Source organism: Cibotium barometz, chromosome 36 (assembly GCF_041138505.1).
Source record: "Cibotium barometz isolate CiBa-2024 chromosome 36, ASM4113850v1, whole genome shotgun sequence".
In the NCBI taxonomy this organism is placed as follows: domain Eukaryota; kingdom Viridiplantae; phylum Streptophyta; class Polypodiopsida; order Cyatheales; family Cibotiaceae; genus Cibotium; species Cibotium barometz.
In genome coordinates this window covers 45,635,133-45,653,766 of record NC_141081.1, presented here as the reverse complement: position 1 = coordinate 45,653,766, position 18,634 = coordinate 45,635,133, and the positions used below count along the sequence as shown (strand labels likewise).

Below are 18,634 nucleotides of genomic sequence, written 5' to 3'. Positions count from 1 at the left end.
TAAAAGTGTTATTTTCATTCTATGCATAGAAAAATGCATATTAGAAATATTTTTATTATGAAAGTGTTATTTCCATTAGAATTAATTTCTATGCATAGAAAGATGCATATTGGAAATATTTTTATTGTAAAAGCGTTATTTTCATTAGAATTAATTTCTATGCATAGAAAGATGCATATTGAAAATATTTTTATTATAAAAGCATTATTTTCATTAGAATTAATTTCTATGCATAGAAAGATGCATATTGGATTAAAAAAATTTATTGTAAAAGTGTGATTTTCATTAGATTTAAATTCTATGCATATCAAGATGCATATTGGAAATATTTTTATTGTAAAAGCGTTATGTTCATTAGAATTAATTTCTATGCATAGAAAGATGCATATTGGATTTAAAAAATTTATAAAAGTGTGATTTTTATTAGATTTAAATTCTATGCATAGAAAGATGCATATTTGGAAACATTTTTATTATAAAAGTGTTACTTTCATCATAAATAGATGCATAAAAGAATTTTTTTAATTATAAAAGTGTTACTTTCATCAAAATTGATTTTTATGCATAAAGAATTTTTTTTATTATAAAAGTGTTACTTTCATCAAAATTGATTTTTATGCATAAATAGATGCATAAAAGAATTTTTTTTTATTATAAAAGTGTTACTTTCATCAAAATTGATTTTTATGCACAAATAGATGCTTAAAAGGATTTTCTTTTATATAAAAGTGTTATTTCCATAGAAGTTGGTATTTATGCATAAATAGATGCATACAGAATTTTTATATCAAAATAAGAGTTCTCTTTAATTCTATGTTTTATTTCCATGAATAATTTATAAATGAAAAAGTAATTACTCTGTAAGAGAAAAATTCTATCGTTTCATATTCTCTAGGATGGTAATGAGAAAATTCAAAAAAACTATCGAGGTTGGAATTTTAGATAAATGATTAATTTATTCCTCATAGGAATTTGTGATTAGTTTTGAATTCAGTTAAGCAAATTCTCAATGAATGAAATTAAGTAAAGTAGTAATTGAAATATTACTCTTCGAGAAAGATAATTCAGGAAGAACCCTTCCAGACTCAAACCCTGAATCAGACTTTGACCAAGACCAACCTCTTTGTCAGTTTCAAGGAAAGACGATGTGATCAGTTCAGGAAAATACACTCAAATCACCCACCGAATCTGAAACTAAGTTGAGACCCTCTGATTTTGATATGAGGATCAAGGTTACAGAATTCAAGGAATTCTGTTTGGAATTCAGACCTGCGAGACGATCAGAAAGTCTTGGGATATGGATTTAAGTTATACTCATTATATTCAAAAGAAAATCAAAACTAAAAACTTGCATAGAAACCCTGTTTTCTTAAAGGACTGTCTTATGCCAGAATGCTGGGATGGAGCATTTGGTATATGTGTTTTTCTAAGGGAAGTTCGGTTGCAACAGGCGGCGAGGAGTGTTCAAAGGACGGCTCACGCGAAAAAAACCTGCCCAAGTCTTGACCACCCTTGGTATGGTGAAAAATGGTGTGCTTCCGGTACGATGGGCGAGGGCCGACGAAGCGGTCCCTAAGTGAAGTGCCAGGACACCTAAGGAGGATCCTGGAGGGTTATGACCAGCAATGCATGGGCTTTCGGTGCTTAAAACACCCATGCGTATGTCATGGAAGATATATATGTATGATGACAAAAAATTATTGTAATCTGTTACTGGATCTCGTTGCTAACCAGTTGGTCTCGACGGAGAGTCCAAAGTGATACCTGTTTTTGAGAAACAAGGAACTGGATGGAAATTTTGAGTTATGATATCTGTAACCAATAATTGTTTGTCAATGGATTGTTTTATAAGTTAAAGTTTAAAGAGGAGTGTGTGCGTATCTGTATTCTAAAGCAAAAGTTAAGAAAGGCATTCAATTATGGGTGGGTGAGTACTTGTCTGGTTCTACCAATTCCAGTGGTTGGGCGGTGTGATACCTGTTTTTAAGAAACAAGGAACTGGATGGAAATTTTGAGTTATGATATCTGTAACCAATAATTGTTTGTCAATGGATTGTTTTATAAGTTAAAGTTTAAAGAGGAGTGTGTGCGTATCTGTATTCTAAAGCAAAAGATAAGAAAGGCATTCAATTATGGGTGGGTGAGTACTTGTCTGGTTCTACCAATTCCAGTGGTTGGGCGGTGGCTAACCCATGGGAAGGATGGGGTTAGTAGGCTGGAATCAGTAGAGTTTTAATAATAAAATTGATTAATAGGAATACGTTTAGAACTCGAGTAGTTAAATAAAAGCTTGAAGACTTCTCTAATGAATAGATCAACGGTTGTGCCTAATTCAATTAGGAAAAAAGTGTTGATCCCTTCAAGTTAAGTCTGTACTATAGTTTCCCTTCTATCTGGCTTATTCAGATGAAGGTTAGTTCAGTATCTTGACTTCATTAGAAAAATTCGTTAAGAAAATAAAAATGGTGGAATCGTCCCCGTTTTCCAGGCATGGAAAATTTTCTCGATTTCGGTTTTCGGAATGACCACCAGCTTAGTCTCGTGCCCAGATATTCGAGGGCGAGGCCCCGAGTGGAAACCCTGCCCCGCGCATGAGGGAGCTACTTCCACTGCTAGCTATCGGGAATCCGGTGTGCGGAGGGGCAGTGGGATCCTACAAATAGCAGATAATCATGCATCTTGTGGTCTCTAACTCCTCTCCTGAAGCAAGGCAATAATTGATCATCCGTTAGCCTTTCTCGTAGTTTGCACTTTGAATTTAAGTGCTTTAGTTGAGACACATAGTCTCTCATCGACTCCATTTCCTATTGTTTGACGTTGTGAAGTTATGCCATAGACTCCATCTGTTGTCACTTTTGGAAAAGCTAGGCACAAACACAACTTAAGTCGTGTGAAGTTAACCTTATCCTTGGGTTTGAGAGTTCGGAACCATTGATGTGCTTTGCCTTCTAGGGTCAGTGAGAAAGAATGAATCATTGTTACATCACTGACGAGCCCGCAGGTTTTGCATGTGGACTCAAAAATCTCTACATCTTGAATATGATCCCTATCCCCAAATAATTTTTGAAGGAGCTTTGAAATGATGTGAGGCTTCAATTGGGAGGGTTGGGATTCTAGAGCAGTGCCTAGTTCCCTGACCATTCCTTGGCCCATTTTCGCACAGCCATATTCAACAGATCCATCCTTGTGGCTATATTAATATCGATGGTTGGATCCACCCTTGGTCTTTGAGGAATTTCTCCCTCCCCCCTCCCCCGCCGGTCTATGGGGGATGGTCCAGCCACTTCATTCTAGAATGGCTCATCATTAGCCTCCTCTGTACGCCTTTGCAGAATTAAGAGTTCCATGTCCTATAGGAACGTAGGATGATTGATCATCTGCTCAATGTCCTTTTTGGTGTACAGGCGGTCTTCAACTTCACCCACTGCTCTTGGTAGATTATCCTCTTCATCTAGGGCTATAAACCCTTCCTCCGCTGTTGGCTGTTCATTAATGGGTTCTAAGTTTGGAATTTCTCCCACTTCTACCCATGACTATTTTCGGCTCTTTACCCCATGATTGGAGTAAGTTTACACTTCTCATCTCCTTGTGTTCATCAGCTCTAGCCCTTCGAGTATCAAGCTCTTGTTTCCTTAAGCTCAATTCTCATAGTAGCCGTCATTCTACCTTGCCATCCTTTTTAGATCTAATTCTACTTCCTCTGAGGTTGGGAAGAATACTTGACCAGGCACTTTCCATGTATCTTCTCATTCGGGGGGTGCTAGTGTTTGACAGCCTCGAATTTCAAGTTTGGATAGGTACTTCTTGCCTTGGACCAAGTCCAGCGCTGGTTGACAGACCCATGCCCGCAGATTGCGCTTCTTCATCATTGTTGCTGGTTTGGAGACAAAAAAATCCCCAGGCTATATCAATGATACCATTGGTTTCTCCTCTTTCCCAAAACTAGAGTATTACAACCCTTCTTCCATGGATTCTTCACTACTAGTTTCGACGATGGTCAGATTCCTTAAGACACTCAATTGAGTGCTTACTGAATGGCCTGAACCCACACTCTTTTGATAGCAAGATCTTGGGTGATTTGATGCACTATCGCAAGAGTGAGGTCATCTCTCTGATGAGCTTTCCAGACCTCAAGTGCATGTGTATATGATTTGATAAGCTATTTTGCTGCCCCAATTAAATTTTGATCAGATTTTGTCGACTTGTATCTGAGGCCATGAGATTGCAAAGAACAATTCACGGCATTAAGTGTCAGAAAACAGTTCACATCGTGAATAATTTTCTACACTTTCACGTGTTTAAAATTTTTGCTTTGGACTCAGAATACCACGTTACCTTGTTATGATTTTCAATGTTCTCAAGACTTCCTTGGCCTTAATCCGACAATACCAGGTTCATGAGTTGGATTTGATTAAGGCGTGAAATTGCAGAAAAAGTTCACGTCGTGAAGAGAAAAGGGTTCACGTCGTGAACTAAAAATGGTTCATGCTGTGAAGGGTTCTAAAATGGTTCACGTTTATGAACTGAAAAATGTTTCACGTCGAAGTGGTCTGAAATCGTTCACGTTGTGAGATGAATATTTTTTTCCACGTTCACAATTCTTAATTTTGTCAGATCTCGTGGTGTTAGAGGTGTCAGGATAAGGCTACCTATTTTTGGCAAGGTAATCCCATGAATTGCGGCGTTAATCACGGCGTTGATGCCGCGAGCGTTTCATGGTGTGAAGTTGCAGAAAATGGCTCATGTTGTAAACGATTTTCTTGCAGTTTCACGTGGGAACTTCCCACCTTGACTAAGGTGATTCTAGGTGCAAAATCCTTATCCAACTGCTTCCAAGATGATTGTGCCACACCTAAGGAATGTAATACAAGCTCAAGGCATAATCAATGGCTCCTTGCAAACATCAAAATTAGCTAGAAAAAACAGTGAAGCTCTCTTCTAAGACCACTCCACCACACAAATACACAACAAACACAACCAATTTCTCATAATTTTTAACTTCCACTCAAATCTTATCCATTCATTTCCTACTCAATGCACTACCAAAATGCAAAGGCAATCATGAATCTTATATAATGGGAGCTCAAACTCCAAGAGGATGGAAGAAACAAAGGTGTTTCCCTAGTGCGACGATAAAAATGTTATGAGATACCACACCTCCAAGAGGTAACTCAATGCATTCACCTAAGGGAAGAGCAATAGTACACAACTTTCATAGGGCACTTACTAATCATTCAAACTTGAGTCCCTTGAGGCCTCCAATTTCACTTGAGAAGCTCCAATCCTCCAAGCTCCACCTCCATGATGTCACCGTAGAGTCGCTTGCACCATCACACAAGGCAATCACTCTCTCTCACTCTTCAACACAAGCATGCAACATACAAGCATAGAAGAGGCATAAGTGCTAGAATGCTCTCTCTCAATCTCTCTCAAGACACAAACAAGTACTCTCAATAGCACAAAGGAGGATTGTCTCCATTCATTTGCCTTATATACAATTGGCCCTTATTCACACTTGGTCACCCAAAACTTACTAATAAGGCCTTGGGTGGCCAATAACTCTTGGGTGGCCAATATCTCATAATGTATAACTTTTATAGTGCCTTTTCATGACACTTATTAATATCCTCAAATGGAGGAGCATACTTGTTAATCTAAAATGGGATTACCAACAACAAGGTCTAGGTGGGGGGGAGTAGCTCCTCAAATTTAATAATAGATCCCCACGTAAATCTAAATACAGCCACAAGGGTGGATTTATCGAATACGGTCACAGAAATGGGTAGAGGCATGGTGAGGGAACTAGGCACTTCCCTTGAATACATACCATCTTAGATGAAGCCACACATCATTTTGAAACTTGTGCAAAATTTCTCAGCAGCAGGGAGATGGGGACCAAATCCAACACACATAGAGATCTTTAAGTCAACATGTGAAACATGAGCGATATAACCATGATACATGCTTTTTCTCTAACCCTAGAAGGGAAAGCCCACCAATGGTATCGAGCCTTAAAGCTTGAGGATAAAGTTAATTTCACTCTACTTAATAATGTTTTCATATCAAGCTTTGCTCGAAGTGGTGATAGATGGAGTCCTATCACTCAACTCCATAACATCAACAAGCAAAAATAAAATGAATCCATACGGGATTGTATTTCTCGACTCAAGCACCTGAACTCAAGATGCAAATTGAGGGAAAGGCTGATCAGTTTATTGCTGCATCTAGAGAGGAGTCTGAGATCACAAGATGCATGATTATATGGTGTTAGTCCAACCAACTACTCTAGATATGTGTTGTAATTTGGCTATTGAATGTGAAGATAACATGCTTTAGTTGCCACAACCACAAGATGCCAACAAGAAGGCAGCTTCGGTGGTAGCAGCATCACAAGTCTCTAGTCATCCATAGGACATGGGACCCAAGAACAAGCAAGTTGGCAACATGCCAATTGAAGAACTTAGTACTATCATTTTGGAAAAGTTGAAAGAGCTAGGGATGGGAGAGAAGCATCAGGGAATGCCCATCTCTACCCCCAGAGAGGTGCTCAATCTATAGAAAAAATCATACGAGCACTAAATGCCCTCATCTAAGACCGAGGCAGTTACTTTATTGTGCTCATTATCAGAGACTAGGGAACCATGATACTGCCATGTGCAAATACCCAAGGATCCAACCTTTAGCATAATTGCCAGCACCTAGAGTGCCTCTAGCTTTACTAGCACCACCAATGCAAACTAATGTGGCTACAAGGCAGCCGAGTATGTCCTACTTAACAAGAGGAATGTTTTAGGATGCACGACATCTCACCATTACTACCACCTGTTCTACCACCATTGCCACCATAGGCTAAGATCAACAAGGTGTTGATTGAGGAACCAACTGAGACTACACCAGAGTATTATGTCTAACAAAATAGCATGCCAATACCAATGTTTCAAACCACAATATAGTGGAAGGGAAAAGACATAAACTCGACTATGATAAGGGGACCCATACATTGTTTTCATTGCAATGGACCTCATCGAGTAGCAGAGTGTCCTCTGAAAAATGTGGCTAATGCGAGTCAAACTCAATCGATAGCAGTGCTGCAGACGAATGCCATGCCAACTCTTTCATGTGTTAAGTGCGGTGTTGATCATCTAATCAAGGACTTCCCATATTGCACCAATGGCTTTCCTTCTACATGTAACCATGCCACCATTAGGACTATAAGTGTCTAGCCTAAAAATATCGCACTAGTAAATATCCTGACACGCGCACAAGTAAAAAAGGTGGACAAGGGCAAAATATCGAGAGATGTTAAAACTGGGAGAAGGAGAAAAGTGAAAAAGGTGGGCAAGGGTGATACCTTGGTTGTAATTCAGGACGGATCTTAGGAAGATACCATTGACACTGGTTCCACCCAATCAAAGGAAGGAGACGATCAAGTGCCGAGGCCGAATGAGCATGCAAAAGAGAGACCAGCAACCCCCAAGGGTGTTGGAGAATATCCAAATGCTGAGGAGGAAATAAGAAACCTTGAGGAATCTAAGGCCCTTGTAGAGGAGTGTCAACGTAACCATGAAGCCAAATTAAGGGCTAATAAGTCTAGGGATACACTGTATCTACAAAATGAGCTATTAAAAGAAAGAAAGTTGGATGTGCCTACTCCAATTCTAGAAGAGTTTAAGGAAGGGACTCATAGTGATATGATGGCAAGAATGTTTACAGAGGCAAATCAAGATTTTTTGATCCATTCATTCCCTAGGATTAAATATGAGACAAATATGTGGAATGAGCCCTCACTTGCCACAAAGAACCTAGAGACATAGGTAGTCTCTCAACAATACTATCTACAAGTGTCAAAATGCCACTTGGACCATTACTATGCAACACGCCAACATTGTGGGTGGATGTCAAGGATTGGGTAGAAAGAAGAATGAACCCAATGTCCACCTTAGAGGAGAGCTAGATACCTCTGGAAGAGAAAAACCAAGTACCTGAGGAAGGGGGAGCACCCAAATTCATCAAAATACCTGTCAACCCATTAGGAAGATATTATGAGAGCGATAACACAAATGCCACAATTCCAATCCACCATAATGGGTACTTAGAACTTGATATCCTAGATGGAGGTGCAAGTGTGAGTATTATCACCAAGTGATGTTGGGAAAACTAGAGTTAGAAAGAGCCGACCTAATTGTTAAGATGGTAGATGGAACATTCTCAAGACCAATCATGAGGTTATTGAAAAACATTAAGCTTAAGGTCTTTTCGTTCCATTACCATCATGCATTTGTTGTAATGAACTTTTTGCACTAGCCAGATTCATATGATATTATCTTGGGCAGACCCTTCATGAGGAAAGCCAAGGTGGTGCACGATTGGGCTTTAGACTAAGTGTATATAAGAAAGGATTCGCAAATTCTGAAGATAGATCTCCATACGTGTAAGGCACACCCCATGAAAGGGTGATTATTTGGAGATGATTTGGTCACCATAGAACAAACCACATCCTTACAAGTCTTCCAACCAATTAAGGAGAATTCATGGGGAAGAGGAAGAGTTTGAGATGTACCTATCGCTTCCACCTCTATACTTTAGTGAAAACTGGATGCATGTACTTGCCACCATAGATGTGTTTCCCCTTAGTAGAGGAACAAAGTACGTTGAATCGGGAACCATTCCCACTATCTCAATGCGCATGGTGGATGTGCAACCCAAGGAAGAGGAAACAGAGGTTAAAGCCTCAAGTACAGAAGGACCTGGACTACATGGTCACAAAACAACACCACACCCAACGCCTCAGGAAGTGGTAAAAACAAAAGAGTTATATTGCTCAATGCAAAGCCCTGTTGCTACAAAGTAACCCCACGGATGCCCAGTGGCTATCTTGAGGTCACTAACGTGAACGATGAGTTCTCTAAGAACTGCTATGAAGAGTTAAGATAACCTTGGAAGGAAAATAAGAGGAGAAATCTATGCTTGAAGAGCCTGATATGCCTAAACTCACTAAGGCAGAACAAAGAAAATGAAATAAGACTCTGGGCTGAAGCCGAGCAAGAGGCAAGGAAGGCAATGGCTCAGACAAAGGATGATGAGAACAATAAGCCATACCTGCTAGTATACCATCGATGAGTGAAAAGTTGATAATTTGGAAAAAATCCCATTCCCATTTAAAAAAATGGGATCATGGTGAACGTATCTATGATTTTATCAAAACCCCCTCATGTGACATGTCGTTGGAAAGATCTTTGAGAGTAGGATCCAAATCTAAAATATTCGACACACTTGGAGTTAGTATGCTAAAGATATGGCCAAAACTACATTGAAAAGTTGATTCCCAAAGTGTGAGATTTTTCCCAAATTATCTAAATTATATTGTATTTGGTCCAATTGATGGCTAAAAGAGTGAAGGAAAATGGCCAATCCATGTCTTATAATGGACCAGCTGAAGTTAAGGAGGTAGACATTATTGCAGAGCCAAGGGAGGATCCCAAACCTGTCTACAATGCTAACAACTTGACTGAGCTGCTCTGTGAAGAAGAAGAACTCATTGCTAACCACTTGACTACTGCTAAAGAAGAAGAACTCATTTCTCTCCTAAAAGACTTCAAGGATTTTTTTGCTTGGGAAGTATACGGAAATGAAGGGTGTACCACCCGAGGTGGTTCAACACGCTATCTCGAGAATGGAAGGATCGAGACCATCTAAGAAAAAACTATATCAGATGAATCCTAAACATGTAACTCTATTGTAAAGGAGTAAATTGATAAACTTATAGCTGCATACTTCATCTATGAGATTGAGCACATAGATTGTCTTTCATCAATCGTGATCGTGCCAAAAAAGAATAAAAAGCTAAGAGTTTGTGTTGATCTCAAAAAGGTTAATGATGCAGCTACCAGGAAAGACCACTACCCATTACCATATACAGAGCATGTATTAGAATAGGTAGCAGGTGAGGAAGCCTATAGCTTCTTAGACGAGTTTTTAGGCTACAATCAGGTGTCCATTATACCAAAATACCAAAACAAGATGTCCTTCAACACGATGTGGGGGACCTATACTTATATAAGGTTTTGCCTTTTGGCCTCACTAATTCCCCAACAACTTTCCAATGACGATTGATGTGCACGGCCTTCAAGGACTACTTTGTGAAAAAGTGGTTTGAGGTATTCATTGAACGATCTTTATGCACACTCACGATGGACTAAACACCTATCTTGCTTAAGGAAGGTGTTTATATTATATTGCATATCCTTAAACCCTTACTCTCCATTCATGCATAATCTTTGGGGGTGGGATAGCCACTATGCTCCATTCTTGCATAAGATTTGGTGGTGGTATCAAAGGCATGGTAGCTCTAGGCATCCTCTCCATATTTGGTTTAGAATTTGATGGCATGGTTGCAGTGGCTTGTCGTGTAGGATCTTTTGATCTCAGGACTCAAATGTAGTGGTTTTCTTTGTAGAAGTCAAGCTTCTAAAAGCTTTGTTGGGATCCACCAGTGAGGTGTTGACTAAAGGATTTGTTTTAGAGTCATTGAAGCAATTTTTCTTCAATTTTGGAGTTAATGAAGCTATGCACCACAACAAATTTCTTAAGCAATAACTCTACTACTTCATTTATCAAAAGTATACCATTTCTAGTGGGAAACCAAAGCAATAAACATATTTTCATTTAGAAACTTGGTGGTATATCTTGCATCAACACTATTAAGGAACTAAGGTTGTGTAGAAGGGGAAGAGAAGGGTGTGAGTGTGAATGGACTTGAGGTCCACTAGCTCACCTATTTAAAGGTGGAGCTATGAGGCATTTTGTATTGAGCAAGGCCTAGTTGTATTCAAAAACAACTTAATAAGCAAGAGATTGTTCTTGTATTTTGAGAGCTCTTTTCCTCCACACACTTGATCTAGCATGAGCACCACGGTTTCTCAACATGGTATCAGAGCCTACGTTGATTAGGCCCCTTGTGGTGTAGATTAGGTCATTTTTCTCCATTTTTTCTTATCTATTCACTTGTGGAGCTCAACCCTCTGCTGGTGGAGGCCTTCGAGCAGCTTATAGAGGGCATATCTCTTAGAGATTTCTTCATGGGAGATGTAGAGGAGACTTGGGCACATGTATTTGTACGACCAATCGTCTGATTGCTTCACTCCATGCGGCGGCATTATGACTGGAGTAGCCCGGCCCGTTTTCTATTGCTACAGCTCATGGTTGTACAACCATTCCCCGCCTGTGAGCCATTATAGGCCATGGGACTTTAGGGCTTGTGTAGCCCATTGAGTGAGGACTTCACAGCTCAAATTTGAGCTCATTTCATGCACTGACACGCCGGCTACAGTCAAAAAACCAGGCGCCCCTCTCTTCAAACTCCATGAAAGCTTGCTCAAGCTTTGCTAATAGTGATTTTTTTCACTAATCTCCTTCTCCCTTGCTCTAATCACCCAAGTGATGTTTGAAGAGTGTTGTTGATTCTTTTTTTGAGTTTGAAGTGGTGGCCAACCACATGAGGTATCCATAAGCCTCATTCTCATCAAGCTCCATCATCAACATCAACTTTCAAGCTTTCAAAGCTTTCAAAATGTGCTTATGAGCACTAATAGTGTTATTTAACACTAATTAATCTGTTAATCTAGCAAAGGGAAGTTATTATAAAGTTTTCTTAAACACTAATAGTGTTATTAAACACTAATGGTGAGCTAATCACCAAAATAAATATCATTTAACACTAAAAATGTGCTTTTAAGCACTAATTGTGTTTTCTACACACTAATGGTGATCTTAATCACCAACCAAAGTGTTCTTTAACACTAATGCAGCTAATCCCCATTAAAATTAGTAAGTAAGCACAAACCCTAAGTGCTAAACCATAAAAATTACTATTTAATCTCCTATTTATGCAACATTCTCAACTTGATACTCTCATAAGCCTCTCTTTCTAATTAAGCCTAAATATCATAAATTTTTGGTTTTTTATTCTTCATATAATGAGCCCATTACTCTCTCATAATCTCTTTCAATACCCAATGTCAAAGGACAACACTCAAATCAAGAAGTTCTCGGGAGAGGGCTTCCACACTTGGCAAGTCCTTGTCAAGTACAAGTGTCAAGTACAAGATGATGTCCAAAGGCTTTGGCCATTCATCTCCGGCACCAAGGTTATTGATTGAACAAAGGCTGAAGATGTTGAAGATGATGAGAGGGCACAAGCCATCATCATGCTTCATCTTGATGAGGCACTCATCCACCATGTGGACCAGCTTCCGACTGCAAAGGAGAAATGGGATGAGCTTGATAAGCTCTATGGAGCTCGTGGTAAGAATTCCAAGATCTCACTCAAAATTGAATTTTTTAGCTTGGAACTCAAAGAGGGAGATGGAATTGGAGCCTTCATCTCTCACTTGAAGGGCCTTATGGCTCAAATTGCATCAGTGAATGCGAGAATGGATAAAGATGATGAAGTTGCTGTTTTGCTCAAAGCAGTCAAGAAGGTGTACCCCACCTTGGTCACCACCCTGAAGAACATACCTAATCCCACCCTCGAAGGAGTCATTCAATCATGCCTTGATGACAAAAAGAGGCCAAAGGGAGCAGCTGAATCTTCAAATGCAACCACTTCATCGACTATCGAACAAGCTTTGTCACATCAAGTGGTCAAAGTAAGATGTGCCCATTACAAAAAGGTGGGTCACTTGGCAAATAATTGTTGGATCAAATATCCCAACAAAATGAAATGTAACAAATGTAAACAAACGGGGCATATCACTTCTAAATGTCCTAACAAAGAGTCAAAGGCAAACTTTGTATCAGCCTCTACCTCTACTGAGAAATTGTTTTAATTCTCAATGTAATCACACCTATATTCCAAACCTTATACGCCTAATGTTATAAAGGCATCCTATGTCCAATACCACCTATTCCATCCTTTCATAGTTGGTATTGAGGGGGGGTATTAAGGGACTAAGGTTGTGTAGAAGGGGAAGAGAAGGGTGTGAGTGTGAATGGACTTGAGGTCCACTAGCTCACCTATTTAAAGGTGGAGCTATGAGGCATTTTGTATTGAGCAAGGCCTAGTTGTATTCATAAACAACTTAATAAGCAAGAGATTGTTCTTGTATTTTGTGAGCTCTTTTCCTCCACACACTTGATCTAGCATGAGCACCACGTTTTCTCAACAAACACTTGTGTAGATTTTGCCTCATCTAGCTTGGTGAAGTAGTCATCAGTAAAGCATGCTTGGGTCTCCTACCAGCAATGGAACCCATAAAATCTAAGCCCCATTTTTCAAATGGTTGTTTTGAGATTATAGGAGTCATGGATATGTAATCCTTTTCTTGAACCATGGTGTGAACCTTTAGCATTCACTACAGTAGTGCTTCTATTTGTAACTCTTTTCTTGGACCATGGTGTGAACCTTTAGCATTCACTATACAGTAGTGCTTCTACTTGTAATCCTTTTCTTGGACCATGGTATGACTTGGTGATGATGCGTTAGTTAGCCAACAGCCATGCCTGACTCTTTCTTCTTCTCCTTCTCTATACTTTTTTTTGTATTCATTGATTTAATGGCATGGCTTCCAACAATAGTTTCATTCTCCTTTATTCTTAGGCTTATCACCCTCCTTCTCGGTATCCTCGGCCAGAAGACTAGGTTTATTCTTCCTTTGACTTATAGCTACCCTAAGACAAGGCTTTGTTTTTACCTTTTGTAGTAGGCGAGATGAATTTTTGATCTCCCACAAAATCACTTCAATTTTTCCAAGATTTCTCTTCTTGCACTACAACCAAATCCACAATGTAAGGGCATTGGGTTTACATTTAATCATCATAAGACAAAGTGTGGATGCAAAACCTTGATGTGAATCTAATCGTTCACCATAAGCCTGATATGAATCTAGTAAAGCTATGAGAACAGTTGGCACTAATGAACTGTTTGGATAGGCCTCATCAATATATGCAACTTGCTCTTTGAAATCTTTGTTCCTTGTGAGGAACTCATCCCTCATTTATATGCTCGGACTCTAATTTCTTATGGAAGTAGGCCACACATGTCTTGTTATGTACCTAATAAAGCACAACAAGTTTATCCCAAGCCTGTTTTTTATAGTTTTACATGAGTGAATATGATGAATAATGTTAACACCTTTCATGGAAATAATGTGTATGTGTATCCTTGCCATTCCACCTAGCTTGTTACACTATGAGCTATGGAGATGGATGACACAATTACATATCTGAACGAGTATCACCATCCAAAGTTCTTGTACACTATATTGGCGAGATAGGGTGTGCCTCAATGCTAATAAAAACATTCCAAGGCTCTTTGGCAAAACCAATACATCTTTTTGCAAAACTAGAATGGATCATATAAAATGATTGGCACCATCTCTCCAAGCCTATGCAAAGAACCCAATCAATATTGTAATAAAATTAAAAAAAGCGCCATACATTTAAAAACGGTTGGGTGTCCAAAATTATTGGCATGACACACATTTAAAAACAGTTGGGTGTCCAAAACTATTGGCATGACACACATTACTAAACTGATGGTGGCTGATTATGTCTTCATCTCTCAAGATGTCATAGGTTTAATTTCTTAATTGAAAATAAACCTATGCTTAAAAGTGAACCTAAGACACATGACCAATTAGAAACTTTTCAACATGCAAAGCTTCAAACCAATACAAAAGTGCCTCTCTACTTGAGAGATGAACATATTCATAGTAGTTACGAATTCTAGTGATGGATGGTGTGTGTTTAAGGGGGGGTGCATGACCCTTATATATAAGTATGCACATGTAATAGAGAAATAAAGGGACTTGGATAAATATTATTTGTATATTGTGTGATAAAAGGTTGTGTTCAAATGTCATTTAATTAGTGAAATTATGAAAGGCGAAAACATAATTGAGATATTCTAGGAGAGAATCGTGTGATTGGGAGAATCAAAGGGAGATAGAGCAATTAGTGGAGATTTTATAGAGTGAATCGTGGAAAAGGAAGTGGATATAGAGATGCACTAATAAAGCTACAATCTAATGGAATCCCAAGCTCATTTTGAGTGCAAACATTTGTGTTTGTTTTAACCCTTAATTAATCCTAGCTACCTCACTTGATCAACCCTTGATTAATCTTAGGTACCTCACTTGATCAACCCTTGATTAATCTTAGGTACCTCAATCTGCTAGTCATGTAAGTGATCTCTATACGGCCTGCATTTGGGTAGGAGTTATGGCATACCATATCATCAGCATATAAAAGGATGGAAACACAAATACCTCCTAGAAAAGCTCCTCTATCTTTGGCTTTGTCAATGAAGTCTGTGATCTCATTTTTGTAGAATCCAAAGATAGTCAGATAGTGGGCATCCTTTTTTCCCTCTAATGGTAGTAGAGACCTCCTCAGAGAGTCCTTTCATGCATCTCACCTAGCCAATAATTGCCTCATATAAGCCAAAGATAGCCGAGATCATGTTAGACAACGGGACTCAAAGATACTATAAGCATTGTAGGAGATGGGATCATGGCATTCTATCAAAAGCTTTGAGGAAGCCCACAAAACACCATAGTCAATGGATATTTGCCTTAGCTTGCTTGATGATAGCCCGAAGAGTGAATATGTGATCGCTTATATATTGCATCATAGCTATTATCGCATTTTGTTTTGCATTATAAATGGCTTTACATTTGAAGAGTATGCAATTTCCCTCCATACTTTCTAGGGTGTTCCACTTTTAGTTAGTATACATTAAGTGAGTTCCATTATCCTCTAATTTCTTATATTAGCTAGTCCATAAACTATGATGTGTAGGGTGTGATAAACTTGTGGCCATAACTAAATACACTGTAATAGTACTTGAGATCATATTTGATGATTTCAAGTACTTGATATTACCTTTGATTTCATCAAAGAAGCAAAAGGCCATCATGACCGATGGAGAAACTCCACAAGGGGAAGGTCATCCATAAGGTGGTTGTGGACCCCACAACATAATGTCACAAAGAGACAAAATTGCAATCCACACAAGATAAATGACCGCCGATGGAGAACCCCATAAGGAAGGTCATCCATAAGGTGGTTAAGGACTCCATAATATAATGTCACTACAAAGGGATAAATTACAATCCACACAAGAACTGAAGTCCACCTAAGAAATAATTACAATGTATTAACCTGACATTAGGAAGTGAATGGGGTCTTCTTGGGCCCTTTAATTTGCCCAAGCCTAATCAAGGTGATTAAGGAATAGCCAAATGGGGGGTTGCCATGTGGACTGAAATGTTGGGTTTTTAAGAGAGGTGTAAGAGTGGTCAAAGGGTGCACTTTTTTCCCCAAAAAGGGAGGGGGCAATTTTACAATTTTTGGACCTCCATAACTTCTACATACAAGCTCCGATTTGAGCGGAGATTACAGATCCGTGATCCACGCATCAAGAGCTTTCCATAGATATGTTACATGATATGGTTTTATCCGCTAGATTTTAAATTCCATTTTTCCCCGAAAATTCAAATTCGAATAAAGTAGCCGTTTTGAAGCTTCTAATTAGAAAACGTTTCTTCTTAAGAGAAAAGGTTTGACTCCCTTAAACTGCCAAATAAAAGGACCCAAGAAGCCTTCCATTGAGGTCCTAATGTGCACATTTGTCTTTTATGTTACTAGCCATGAGTATGACTATGATATTGTAATGATAGTTGGATAAAACATATGATGGTCCATTGTGACCACCCATTTCTCCTACTAGCTAGGTCCATCTGGTGTTGACCTTCAGCCTTTGAAGCCAACCCCGTTGAAGCCTACCCGAGCTAGAATTTATATCTCTCCACATCTATACTATCTGCTATTTTCACTATCTTATCCTCATGATTTATTTCTCTCCAGATCCATTGTTTAAAAAGGTTTTATGGGCTGATTAATCTGGTGTTCACCTTCAGCCTTTGAAGCCAACCCCATTGAAGCCTACCCGAGCTAGAATTTATATCTCTCCACATCTATACTATCTGCTATTTTCACTATCTTATCCTCATGATTTATTTCTCTCCAGATCCATTGTTTTGGTGTGCACCTTTGTCCTTTAACATGTTGCTCTCGCATCATGTTAGATGCTAGCAGAGATGGGTAAACTTTTTATTATAGATAAAATTTGTGTTGTGAGTATAGGTATTTAATTTTAAACTCGTAAAATTTTCAGCATGTTGCTGCCATCATGTTAGATACGAGTAGTAGAGAAGGGTAAACTTTTTGTTACAAATTTTGTGTTATGAGTATATGTATGTATTTTGATAGCCGAGCGGTAAGGGCTCTTACCCACCACCGCCGAACAGCCTAGGTTTAACAACCTAGGTTTAACATCCTAGGTTTAACACCTACCCCCTCCTCTTGCATGAGGCATGCGATCTGTCAATTCCCATGCTAAAAAATAAATTTTAAAAAATATCCCTCTCAATACAAAAAAAAAAACTAGCACCATAGAATCTTACCTTCAACTAAAAGCATCACTACAAGGTAGTATAATTTTTCACGACGACCAAGCAGAATTTTTCATTAATAAGGTAAAAAAATCTATAGGTTTACGCCCAAAAGAGCCACTAAAATATTTTTACCCCCTTTTCGGAAAAGGTTAGACTCTCGACTAAGCTTATGTTTGAATTACACTATTCACTAGTAGATTGAACATAAATTCAACGTTTAGTAGACTTTTTTTAAAAAATTTAATAATATACGTCAAATAAAAGTACATCAAATTATTATTATTTTAAGTATAGGCATGATACCTATTTGTGAAAAGGGAAAAACTCATAGCTTAATGCTCAATCCTAATGCTCCACCGGTATGTAAAGACCCCCACACCTCTAATATAAAATGGATCAAACATCATGAAACTAGCTCATATAAATAAAATACTAGTATGATAAACATTAATATACATCATGAAACTAGCACATATAAATAAGATACTAGTATGAGATACACACTCGTGGGTGGGTCTTGTCCACATCCATAACAAACATCACACCCATTTTTGAGCATTTTGGTGAGCATTTTGGCGATAAAATACTTCTAAATTTTAAAAATGCCCGTAAAAATTTACACTAAAATACAAAAACAAATTGCCATATTTCACCAAACCTATCAATTTTGAAGGGCAAGGGTGCCCGACAAAAATGAAGCATGTCCCCACATCAACTGCTTGTGCAACAAGACTCAAACCTAGGTCCACTCCCTTATCTTTGGTATGGAATTTTTAAAAAGATTTGACAACTAGGAAAACTTCGAGCTTTTGTTTAATCTCGTAATTTTGACTGGAAAGTTATCTGTTGGCCGTGGGTGTGGTAAATATACCATCTTAAAGTTTGGATTTAGAGGCTCAACTCTGTGAAAATAAAAATAAATATTAGTCTGTCATATATTGAAATGAAGTCCAAATCCAAAATCATGAACAAGGTGATGGGTTAGGAAGAAACCTTACTTGTAATCTAGAATGAGATAATGCATGGCTATAGCAACCTCCAACCTCGCTAGTTCATTACCAGGGCAAAGTCTTGAGCCCATCCCAAATGGTGCATACATCCCAACCTTTGGAGTGAAATTCTATCAAACATACTCAAGTTAGTAATATTATAATTTTGACATTCATCCTTTTTTCAAA

At 38.5% G+C, this 18,634-nt stretch overlaps 1 protein-coding gene across 1 annotated transcript in view; it reads right to left on the bottom strand.

The window, feature by feature from the left end:
* Positions 1-18,035: 18,035 nt before the first annotated feature.
* Positions 18,036-18,634, bottom strand: part of LOC147617944 (ent-kaurenoic acid oxidase 2-like) — a 15,375-nt gene continuing 14,776 nt past the window's right edge. The window contains exons 8-9 of the mRNA XM_086775607.1: positions 18,455-18,576; positions 18,036-18,358 (exon numbers count right to left, since the gene is read on the bottom strand). Of these exons, the coding sequence (XP_086631733.1) occupies positions 18,247-18,358; positions 18,455-18,576 (234 nt within the window). The 3' untranslated portion in view covers positions 18,036-18,246. The remainder of the gene's footprint in view (positions 18,359-18,454; positions 18,577-18,634) is intronic.